The sequence below is a fragment of the Musa acuminata genome, chromosome BXJ3-1 (genome assembly GCF_036884655.1).
Source record: "Musa acuminata AAA Group cultivar baxijiao chromosome BXJ3-1, Cavendish_Baxijiao_AAA, whole genome shotgun sequence".
In the NCBI taxonomy this organism is placed as follows: Eukaryota; Viridiplantae; Streptophyta; class Magnoliopsida; order Zingiberales; family Musaceae; genus Musa; species Musa acuminata.
The window spans coordinates 18,730,890-18,743,714 of NC_088349.1; the positions used below are offsets into that span (position 1 = coordinate 18,730,890).

The window sequence follows — 12,825 nt, forward strand, 5'->3', positions numbered from 1 at the left end:
CTATCTTAGTGCCTTTATGATCCTAATAGGTTTCAGGCGGTTGTACCAATTTTGCACTGAGCCTCTCAGGGTGATTGGGAATGCTCAACATATCATAGCATCCGAGGTATCGTATAATAACAATTGGGCTCAAAAGGCCATGGTGTGCTTCATTAGGTCAGAGCTATCATCAAAAGCCTCTAATGACGGGAGGCGAAAGTTGGTTGAGAGTGGCTCCTTTTGGATACTTTGGACGAATGGAGAACGACCTGAGGTGAGGTCGTTCGCTTCCCCCTTTGAGTGCAGGAACTCCCGTTGCCCCTTGTCTAGGCACTAATTCACCATTCACAATTGGGCTCTTAGTGAATCATCCATTGAGTTGATCGATTGGGTCTTCGACTTAGGCAATGCCAGCCTGTGATGTAGGGAGCACTAAATTGTACCGTTGGGGAGTGCGGTGCTCGAACTGGTATTTCCACCAATTAGGGGCAATCTGAGGCTTCCAGCAATGGATCGATCAAGGGAACCCCAAGGAGTATGGGTGTAGGCGATGGTTGAGTCATTTGCCATGGCTGTGAAGGGGGCATTGCTTGTTAGGCAAATTAGGGTAGGAGTGGGGTGATGGCTTGCATCATCCCGATGAGGGCCTACACCTAGTGTGCAAAGCTCAAAAAAGCCTTAGCAAGAATGACCAAGTGCCCCGCGCTTGCCCTTGGAGGTGAAAGCCCGGAGTTATTGAACAAACACCAATAGCGCCCTAGGGTTTGGGTCGAGGTGGATACGTCCACTTAAGGGAAGGAAGGCAATTATCCTCTTTGCACAAAAGTATTGTGTGTGGGTAGCAATGCCTCTTAGTGCTTGTTGAGAGGCTTCGCTAGGGGATGTTTTTGCAACATTCAGGCACTCCTTCTAGTGCCAAATGTTACTGTCTTAATACCGTCAACTGAAGATTGATACAACTCGATCTTGTCTTGAAGGTGCAAGGTTGTCCAACTGACCCTCGTGGCATTGAGCGAGATGGTCCCCGTAGGGAACGAGGAGGCCTTGGGTGGATTCTAGTCTCTTGTGGATTCTACACAAATGTCGACGTCGGGGGGAGGTGTATTTCTCAACCCGACTCATTCGATGATCAAGTTAGCTCTTCTTAAAATAGTGAGGACGAGGGGTTTCAGAGTGAGAGAGGTTCGATCCCTATGCAGGCATCGAGGATCGGTTCTTATACTTAGGAAATCATAGGGTCGCCCATCCCTGTCCGAACGTCCTTCTTTTGTAGTTCATTTATGTGGACTGCGGGTCATACATCCCCCTACAGATAATAAAAAGAATTAGTCTTTGTCTTCTCACAACTCCCTCATGGCATCCAATCCAACAGGTAGGCTTCGCTTAATGTCACAATATACCCTATTAGGCTCCTTGATGAATATTTTAATTAATATTTTCTTTATTGAATAATATTTCTAACCATTAATCCTTGATATGTGAGTATATTATATCATATTTTAGATGTAATTGATATCTTAATTTAATTGCGGAACATTTTTTTATAGATATCTGAGTACTCGAAATCTTATTACAGCATTCACCGTCGCACGGACGGGAAACTATGTGGCTCGGACGTGAGAGATGGCATAGACCTATAGCATATATATTAAGCTAGGATCTCATTTAGGCATTTCGCCTTTGCTACATTGATGTCGTTGGCATTCTCCGGCAACTCCAGCCGCTGATGCTCCGCCCTGGCCAGGTTCTTGAGGTTGGCAAGCTCGAGATCTCGGCTCATCTTCCTACGGTACATCTCGCTGAACGTGATGGGCTCGTCCAGGATCGGCTTCTCTCCCTCCCTTATCGCCAGGGGATACACGATCGCCTCCGGCGCTGGGTTCTGAAACGTGGCGATCGACAGCCTGCTGCAGCTCGAGTTCACCACCGCCTGATGATCCGCGTTCTTGAACCTCCCGTTGCTCAGATACTGCGCCCGCCTCAGAGAGAAGCATGTCAGATCTGTATGCCATTCGCAGAAAGAAGGCGTTTGCTGATACTCACATGGCCATGGTCCCCGAGGTTGACGACGAAAGCTCCCTCCACGGGCTGAACTGTGATCCACGTCTTGCCGCCGTCCTTGGTGGCTTGGAGTCCGCCGACTTGGTCTTGGAGGAGGAGGGTGATGGTGCCGGGATCGGTGTGGCGTTTGAGGCCGAGGGTGAGGTCGGGCTGGGGGCACTTGGGGTAGTAGTTGACCACCACCTTCTGATCCATGTCTACGCAGGCATCGGTGAGGGCTTCCTTGTCGAGCCCCATTGCCTCCGACAACACCTCCAGCAGCTTGCACGCCAACCCCATCAGCTTCTCGCTGTATGACTCCACCACCGACCTCCACGCTTCTGGCTTATCCGGCCACCTCGAGTAGTCCCGAGCTCCGATCGGGTACGAGAAGTAAGTCACGATCTCTCGCCAGTCCTGCACTGCCTCACCCTGCGTGACATCAATCGAATTAGTTCTTAGCCCATGGAATCCACCAACTTCGTGAGAAGGCTTCGTCAAACATGTTCTACCTGGAGATGGCTGGACACGATGAAGCCTCCCTTTTTTCCGCCGGACATGTCGAACCGGAGCTTCTCCTCGGGGGGTAGCGCGAAGAAATCCCGGGCGAGCCGGGTCATCTCGGAGATCATGCCGGCGTCCACTCCATGGTCCAGCACCTGGAATAAGCCCCAGTCCTCGCAGGCCTCCACGATCTTGCGGCGGATCTCCGCCCTCCGCCCGCCGGTGGCCCCGTCCTCGTCGTCAACCCCGGCGAGCGAGATCACCGGGATGTCGCTGCTGAATTGGTTATAGGCCACCTTGGGTCGCTCGTCCTCGTCCCGCACGAAGCTCGCCCTCAGGGTCGCCTCGTTCGTGGGAAGCATTGCAGTGCCGGGGGCCATCTTGTCCCACTTGAACGATCTGAACTGTGTGGGAATGAGAAGGTCTTAGACGAAGTAGTGAGCATTTAAAAGGACGAGTGGCGTCGCCAGCTACCACTCGTTTCATCTACCCCCTTCTTCCTGCACAGTGACGAACATCGATATGTACAACGACCGCTAAAACGGGAGACGACGGTCTAGAAGTTGGCATTTAAACAAACGCCTGGAGAACATGTGGCTGAAACGGAAGCGTTTGGAGAAATGAGTGGTGGGCGTAGTCACGGGGCGCACGCGGACGCCTCATGAACAGGTGCTGTACCTAACCAAGCTTTTGGCTCCGTAAAGGCCGGCTTTCCCCAACCGTCCTATACTCGTCACGCGCTCACCTGATACAATAAACAATATAAAATGGCAGCTTCCTCGAGGCTTGGTTACTAGGTTAAAAATTGAAACTATTGATTTCTGGGAGGGGAGATTCGATTATTTGATTTTCTTAGTTTTTGGGTGCCGTTGACCAAATAATCAAACACCTGATTCGGTCTCAAAAGTATGGACCCATCCAGAGAATAAAAACGACTTGTTTGGGAGTAATTTATGTTAGGATCAAACCGACAATATAAATTAGTACTTTTAATAAAACTATCAGTTTTAGAAAATCTTTGTTCGATGAAATAATAAAAAAAACGTGATTGACTTACAACTGAGCAATTAACTTAGAATGTAATAGCAATGAAACTGATAAAGAAAGTACAAATTGAATTTATAGTTGTTCAATCGTCGAGACCTACGTCAACTCGTGATTCCTCCTTCTTTAAGGCTACCGGCATCCACTAATGATCTTCTTTCAATGGACGAAGCCATCTATTCTCTTACAACCTTTTTTCTTTTTCATAAGTTTATGAGATAATATTTATAAGTCTCGTACCTCTCTTAGAATCATCACAAAGCTAAGGAGGAGGAGGACACTTAACACTTTTTCAACATTTTTACAATCCAAAATCTCAAAACTTTTGTTCACACTTTCGTGCTCTTTCATGCAGGAAAGAGTGTGGTATATATAAACCCCAATGGTTTAAAAAATGAAGCCAAAAAATATCTCATCCCGGGTTTCTAGGATACTAATGGTACCACCCCCAGTACTAGGCAGTTCCACCACCTGTAGACTGACATTGGGCGGTATCATCACCCAGTCTCGATAGTACCACTATGTTAGGACTCTAGCTAGGAGAGTCCTAATTGAGAGGGACATTCTGTTAGGACTCTAGCTAGGAGAGTCCTAATTGAGAGGGACACTTTGTAAGGACTCTAACTAGGAGAGTCCTAATTGAAAGGGACATTCTGTTAGGAGGTTTTTTCTTAGAGAAGAATTAGGAGTTGTAAGGGAATAGGAGTCTTGAGTATGAGTCATATTAGGAGTTGGTTAGAAGTAAGAGTCTTAAGTAGGAGTCCTATTAGGAGTTAGGGTTTAGAAGCCCTATAAATAGCCATGTATTCCTTCTCTTTTCTTAAGCAATAGATGAATCTTTTCTGCAGCCTTTGAGCAGCAACTTGGAGGGAGGAACCCCTATAGAGTTCCAAGGAGACCGATCCCCTAAAGAGATCAACCCCATGTTTAGAATCTGCAAGGGTTCTAACACCTGGTATCAGAGCAGCGTTCTTGGCATCTCGCTGCCCTCCCACAGCCATTCATCAACCCTCCACAACCATCCAAAGCAATTCCCACAATTGCTTAAAAGATCGTCGCCGAATTCCACCATCATCTCCACCACCGCAGATCAACCTTTGATCTCCCCGTGAATTGCAACAGGTTCTGGTTTCCTACCTTACTGCTGCTGCAATTTATTTATCCCTATCCGAAAATCCAAAAAAAAAAAAAAAAAATCGTTCCTATATTGCTGCAAATTTTCATCGTAAGTTGCTGAAATTTTTCGACGAGAATTCTGCTATCGCAACTTACACCAATTTTCTTGCTGTTACTGTCGAAATTTTCTTGATGGATATCCTTGCTATCATATAAACTGAGATATTGCTGTCAACTCTCTCCTCAAATCTCTCAAATTTTTTGTGGAGATTTCGTCGAGAAACCGCTGTTTCTTCGACGATAATTCTGCTCTTTTAAGACGACACAATTCTGCAGCAAACTTTCACTGATTTCTATCAAACCTATACATGCCTTTAACTCGTCAAAAAAAGAGAGATCTTAACATCACAGATTTGGAGTCATATACTATGGCATCTGAGGAGGCAATCAATGCTAAATTTGAAGCCTTTGAGGCACGAATGGAGGATAAGATTCGGACTCTCCTTACCGAATTCAGTTTGGGCCGACCACCAAGCCCGAAGAAATCACATCAAGGAGAGAGCTCTAACCAATCACATCATGCCCAAAGAGATGACTTCCAAGAGAGGGGAGGCTCTATGACCGACCCCAACTAACAGCATGAGAGTGGACTTCCCTAGATGGGAAGAAGGTGACCCGATTGGTTGGATCTCGCGCGCGGAGCGATATTTTCGGTACCACAAAACCGCAGATGTATCTATGGTGAAAATTGCAGCTATATATCTTGAAGGGGATGCTATACAGTGGTTTGACTGGTTTGAACATACTTATGGAGTCCTTTCATGGCGACAATTCAAAGAAGGACTGCTGATTCGCTTCAGACCAACCGATTACGAGAATATTGACGAACAACTAGCAAAGATCCGACAAACCTCCACCATTCAGGAGTACCAAACCAGGTTTGAAAGGTTATCTAATCAAACTCATGATTGATCTCAAAAACAGCTATTGAGGACATTGAGGGCTTGAAGCCGGAGATCCAAGGAGAAGTTAAAGCGCGACAACCGTATACGCTTATGGCAGCCATCTCTTTCGCACGACATCAAGAGGAGCAATTGAACCATAAAGCTCAGAGGACTAGGGTCGCTCCTCAACCAGTAATATTGAAGCCCTCAGCCCCCCTACTATCGACCAAGTCCCTACACCAAAGAGGTTAACAAGAGAAGAGTTTCGGGAGCGATATGCGAAGGGGTTATGTTGGCATTGCGACGAGCCGTGGAGCCGTGAGCATCGCTGTAAAAAAGGTAGACTTCTTATGATTGAACCAGTAGAAGAAGAGGTCATTGAACATCTAGAAGAGAGCCTTGAACATGAAGAAGAAGATATGGAAGAAGAGCCACAGCCGACCGACATTACGGTACACGCACTAGCCGGCTATTCAAATCCGCAAACGATGAAAGTTGGAGGCCTTCTCAAACAACAGCCGATCACTATTCTCATCGACACGGGTAGCACTAATAACTTCCTGAATAGTAAGGTTGCTGCTCGGATGGCACTGCATATTGAAGGTTGCAGCAAGTTCGATGTAAAGGTTGCCGACGGTAGAATCCTAAAGTGCGACCAAAGATGCCCGCAGGTGAAACTATTACTGCAAGACCAAGAAATTATCACCGATTTCTTCCTCCTACCAATCGATGACTATGAGGCAGTGCTTGGTATAGAATGGCTGACTACACTAGGTGATGTCTCTTGGAACTTTTCTAAATTAATTATGAAATTCTACTGTAAGGGCAAACAGATCATCCTACGCGGGAAGCGCGGAAGCAACGTTACCACTGTTTCGACCCAACGAATGGAGAAAGTTTTATACAAGGTAAATGGTGCCTTTTTGATGCACCTCCAGCAGCAACCAGAGGGGAAGAAAATAGAATTTGAAGATCAAAATCTTGCCCAATTGCTTACTGAATTTGCCGACATATTTGCTGAACCGCGCGGTCTTCCTCCTTCTCGGCAACATGACCATCGAATTCCAATCCTTCCGGGCAAGACACCAGCGAACACTCGACCATACCAATATCCTCACCTCCAGAAAGATGAAATTGAAAAGATCGTAAAGGAGATGCTTGAAACAGGGGTGATTCGACTAAGTTGCAGCCCCTATTCCTCACCGGTGCTACTTATACGCAAGAATGACGGAACTTGGCGGATGTGCATCGACTACCGAGCTTTAAATGGCATCACCGTCAAGGACAAATACCAAATACCAGTGGTGGATGAACTTCTTGATGAATTGAAAGGAGCTCGAGTCTTCACGAAATTGGACCTCCGATTCGGTTACCACCAAATTCGGGTATGTAACGATGACATTCCAAAAACTGCATTTCGCACACATGATGGCCATTATGAATTCTTGGTAATGACTTTTGGACTCACTAATGCTCCTTCAACCTTTCAAAGTCTCATGAATGATATATTTCGAAGCTTTCTTCGTAAATTTGTGCTGGTATTTTTCGATGATATTCTCGTTTATAGCCTTTCTCTTGAGACTCACTTTCAGCATTTACGGATTGTTTTGATGACTTTTCGGGAGAATACTCTTTTTGTTAAGCAACCAAAGTGTAGCTTTCTCCAGCAAAAAGTAGAGTACCTTGGGCATATAATATCAGAAGAAGGAGTGGCGGTAGACCCAACAAAAATTGAGGCAATGCAAGGCTGGCCGAAACCTACAAACGTGAAATTACTACGGGGGTTCCTTGGACTAACGGGCTACTACCGAAAATTTGTTAAGGACTATGGGAAGATCAGTGCACCACTCACTTCTTTACTGAAAAAAGATGCTTTCCAATGGTCGGACAAAGCCTCTGCTGCCTTCGACAAACTTAAAGCAGCCATGACAACGACGCCGGTGCTTGCGCTATCAGATTTCAATAGACCCTTCATCATTGAGGCCGACGCATCTGGAGTCGGAATTGGAGCCGTTCTCATGTAAAATGGTCGACCACTCGCATACACTAGCAAGGCATTATCTCCCTCCCATCAAAATATGTCAGTATATGATAAGGAGATGCTTGCCATTGTACACGTAGTAACGAGGTGGAGACCCTACCTGATCGGCCAGCGATTTCAAATTAAAACTGACCATAAAAGCCTAAAGTACTTTTTGGAGCAAAAGATATCATCCCCTGAGCAGCAAAAATGGGTAACCAAACTTCTTGGATTTGATTATGAAATTATTTACAAAAAGGGGAAAGAAAACGTTGTTGCAGATGCACTCTCACGGCTACCTGAACAAGCTAAGGTTTCAGCCATCTCCCTTCCTACCACCGGTCTCCTCGAGGACATTAGGGAAGAATGGAAGAAGGATCCAGAGATCAGCAAGATCATAAAAAAATTGGAGGAGGATCCAAGTGCAATAGCCCACTACACCTGGGATTCGAGAGATTTACGCTACAAAGGTCGCATTGTGCTTATACCTGACTCCCCTTGCATCGCAATCTTCTTGCATGAAATGCACTCTATACCTTCAGCAGGGCACTCTGGATTCCTAAGAACCTACAAAAGAGTGAAGCAAAATTTTTATTGGAGAGGGATGAAAAAAATTATTGCTGAATATGTGGCACAATGTGATGTATGTCAACAGCACAAGGGTGAAACTATGGCAAATCCAGGGAAGCTACAACCACTACCAATACCAGACTCAGTGTGGACTGACATCTCCATGGACTTCATTGAAGGGCTGCTATCTTCCAAAGGTAAAAGCACGATTCTCGTGGTGGTTGATCGACTTACGAAATATGCTCATTTTTGTGCTGTGAGAAATCCCTACACTGCTGCTAGTATTGCTCAGATTTTCATAGAAAATATTGTTAAACTGCATGGGATGCCAAGGTCCATCGTAAGTGATCGTGACAGGATCTTCACTAGTAAATTTTGGACCGAGTTATTTCAGTTACAAGGCACCAAACTCAAGATGAGCACAGCATATCATCCACAAACTGACGGCCAAACAGAGGTGGTAAATAGGTGCTTAGAGACGTACCTCCGGTGTTTCGCTAGCGACCGACCAAAAGAGTGGGCAAAATGGCTTCCTTGGGCTGAATGGTGGTATAATACTACATATCATTCATCTACAAAATGTGCCCCTTATGAAGCATTATATGGTCGACCAACACCTGTGATTCCAAAGTATGTAATTGGCTCGGCCAAGGTAGATCAGGTTGACCAAGAATTGATTGATAGGGACAAACTCTTACAACTGTTAAAAGATAATCTCTCTACCGCTCAAGCCAGAATGAAGCAGCAAGCTGACACACGACGAAGTGAAAGAGAATTTTCAGTGGGAGATTGGGTTTATCTTCGCCTACAACCATACAAGCAACTCTCTATCAACACTCGAGCGCCCATGAAGCTATCCCCACGTTTTATGGGCCCTATCAGATCACAGAGCGTATTGGAGCCGTGGCATACAGACTTAAATTACCTGAAGATGCCAAAATTCATCCTGTCTTCCACGTATCATACCTAAAGCCCAAGTTGGGAGAACACGAGTCACCCCAGATCCAACTGCCCAACACAACTGAGGATGGAGTTATTCAAGCCCAACCACAGGCCATCCTCGATCGTAGGATCGTGATGCGTCGCCGACATCCCTCTACTGAAGTACTAGTGCATTGGAATAATCTACCACTTGAAGACGCCACATGGGAACCATATGAGGAGCTAAAGACCCGGTTCCCTGAGTTCATGGAATCTCAGCCTTGAGGACAAGGCTGATTTGAAGAGGGCGGGTCTGTTAGGACTCTAGCTAGGAGAGTCCTAATTGAGAGGGACACTTTGTAAGGACTCTAACTAGGAGAGTCCTAATTGAAAGGGACATTTTGTTAGGAGGTTTTTTCTTAGAGAAGAATTAGGAGTTGTAAGGGAATAGGAGTCTTGAGTATGAGTCATATTAGGAGTTGGTTAGAAGTAAGAGTCTTAAGTAGGAGTCCTATTAGGAGTTAGGGTTTAAAAGCCCTATAAATAGCCATGTATTCCTTCTCTTTTCTTAAGCAATAGATGAATCTTTTCTACGGTCTTTGAGCAGCAACTTGGAGGGAGGAACCCCTATAGAGTTCCAAGGAGGCCGATCCCCTAAAGAGATCAACCCCATGTTTAGAATCTGCAAGGGTTCTAACACACTACCTGACAGAGCCGTAAAGATTGGACTTTAGCAGTACTATCGCTTAGCAATTGAATCTTATATTTTGATGATGAAATCAATTGGTGAATTAATGATCTAATCTATATCTTGGGATAAGTGATCATGGACTAACTACAATCATGAGAAAGACAAAACGATTAAAGAAGAATCGAATGTTGGGCCAGAGTTAATGATCGGGCATCAGGTAGGATGAATCGGGGGACACACTAAAGGATCAGATTATTGAATCTCAGATTTTGATGATGATGTCAATTATCATTTGTTATCTAATCCATATGTTGAGATAAGTGTGCAGGATTAACTACGATGAAAGTAAGACATGCAGTAGGAGTTGTGCCGAAGTCCAGACTATGATCACGTTGGGAGTTCGAGAGCTCGACGGAAGTTCGGATGGTCATCGGAGGTTCTGCGGGAACAAATCCGAGAAGTCCAGGAGCTTGCCAAAAGAAACTCGTCGGAACTCGCCAAGTGGATCGTCGCAAGTCCAGGAGTTTGCCCGAAGTCTGTCGGAGCATCGCCGGAGGTTCGTCGGATGTTCGCCGGAAGCTCGCCGGAAGAAGCGATTGACGCACCGGAGCAAATTACAGTAAATGTCTTAAGAAATTCATAGTTAGCATGATGATTAAGTTAGAAATGGGAGATGATCCCATTAACTTAATCTTGGGGCAATTGGGCCCTTCAAAGACCCAAATTAGGCCACATGGATCAGCCCATTGGACCCAGATTACTTGGCCAAAGGTGGCACCGCCTGGGTTGTTTCCTAAGCCCTTCAAAAGGAGTGAAACTGTAAAAGGGTGGTTAGCCTTCGCCTATTGAAGGAAGGCCTCTAGTGGACGTCGGTGACCTCATCGGTAGAGGAAGCCAGAAGTGGATGTAGGTCAAGATTGACCGAACCACTCTAAAATCGCGGTGCTCTCTGGTTTGCATTTACTTTGAGCATATTATCTTTATTGTAAACCTCCTCAATAGCTTACTACCTTCTGCGAATTTACGATCGTGTTTCAAAGTTCAGTATTTTCCGAATCGGTGTTTAGACGTAAATCAGTTTTATCATACGAACATCATATTTCAGTTTACACTTACTATCTGATTTCCATCATAACTGCAAACTGCCCTTATAGATTCACTTTAACTGCATCTTGCTTGATCATAAGTTAAAGTGATTTACGAATCGGCTTTTCTACCGAAATCGCTCTTATCGTACGAACGTAGTTTTAATCGTCGAAAGTTTTCCGCTGCACTAATTCACCTCCCTCCCCCCCCCCCTCTTAGTGCTCTTGATCCTAACACAGATGATGTAGTGAAAGCTCACTAGAAGATGGATCTTTTCGACTTTCAAGAGGGTCACTCTATCATTCGTCCTCCCAAGTTCAATAGGATGGACTACACATATTGGAAAACTCGAATGGGAGTTTTTTTGCTTTCGTTGAATCTTGATTTATGGAATATAGTCGAATTTGATTTTCAAAAGTCTTTTCTTCCAATAAACGATTGAAATGGGTTGGAGAAGAAGACTTTCTCTTTAAATGCAAAAGTTATAAATGTCTTATTTTATGCCCTGGACAAAAATGAATTTAATCGTATTTCTATTTGCGAAACTGCTTTCAATATTTGGCACACTCTTGAAACCATACACGAAGGCACTAGTAGAGTTAAAAGACTCTAAAATAAATATTTTGATACATGATTTTGAAATATTTCATATGGAACCAAGCCAAACTATTGGAGATATGCACACCCATTTTACGGATGTCGTCAACAATCTAAAAGCTCTTGGTAAAAATTTTTTAAATCTTGAACTTGTAAGTAAAGTTTTATGATCACTTTCTAAAAATTGGGATTCGATAGTAACTGCAATACAAGAATCAAAGAACTTAAACTATTTTCCGATTGAAGAACTTATTCGATCTTTGATGACCTATGAAATGACATACAATATACATAAATAACTTAAGAATAATCTTCTAAAGAATAAGAAGGATTTGACACTTAGAACTCAAGATGACTAATCAATTGAAAGCTCAAGTGAGACTTTGAACTTCTCACAATAAAACTTAAAAAGTACTTAAAACAAGAATTAAAAAAAATAAACTTAAAAAGAAGAAGCTGCCAAAGAAATAGAAAGTATTCAAGGCGGCTTGAGACAAATCAAGTTCATCCGAAAAGGAAGAATAAACCAACAAAGGCGAGGTGGCAAACTACGCCTTAGTGGCTTTTGACGCCAAAAACCCCTTTGCTTTATTTTGAAATTATTTGATGCATTTCATATGTTATTTTTAAATTAGTATAAATAAATAAATAAATAAATAAATAAATAAATAAAAGGGGATCATGCTTTTCTTTTTCTAGCTAATTTTGAAAATGATAATGATAATTATATGTTTTATGAAAATATAACAAAATGTTAGATTTAAATCTAATGATTAATCATGTGTATGTTTTTAAGAAAAAATAATATGTATCTAAATTTATGATTTTTGATTTTGATTGAAAATTCTTTATGAAATCATGTTTGATGATTATGCTTAATGAGTTTATATTTCGAAATTGTGCATTATGATTATTGTGATTAATGGTTTATCGATCTTTGTCGTAATGAAAGTTCTTTTTCCATTTTAAACGTTGATGCATATTTTGATTTAGCATAAAAAACTTGGGCATGCTTATAAGAAATCAAACCACATAAATTGAAACAACTAAAAAGGGAATGCATTTTGAAAATTCCTCTATCACTATCTTATCGATTTTTTAAAAATAGATTAATGAATATATTTATATTTTGAATTTTCTTGAAAGTGATTTTGATGATTTTGATGATTTGAATTTGAATAAGTTTTTACCTATATCGTGATTTTGATTCCTCGGAATTATAGCTTGAAATCTTTTATGAATCAAGATCTCTTATTATGTGTTCTCATATTATTTAAGAGGAGATTTTTTTTTTATGAATCATGATTTTTTGA

General features: G+C 43.1%; 1 protein-coding gene across 1 annotated transcript; it reads right to left on the bottom strand.

Moving 5' to 3' along the window:
* Positions 1–1,496: 1,496 nt before the first annotated feature.
* LOC135628292 (flavanone 3-dioxygenase F3H2-like) lies at positions 1,497–3,052 on the bottom strand. The gene is made up of 3 exons (XM_065134898.1): positions 2,532–3,052; positions 2,023–2,451; positions 1,497–1,948 (listed from the first exon to the last, which is right to left on the bottom strand). Exons 1-3 carry the CDS (start codon positions 2,901–2,903, stop codon positions 1,628–1,630), a joined length of 1,122 nt encoding a protein of 373 aa, XP_064990970.1. The 5' UTR covers positions 2,904–3,052; the 3' UTR covers positions 1,497–1,627.
* Between the last annotated feature and the right edge of the window lie 9,773 nt (positions 3,053–12,825).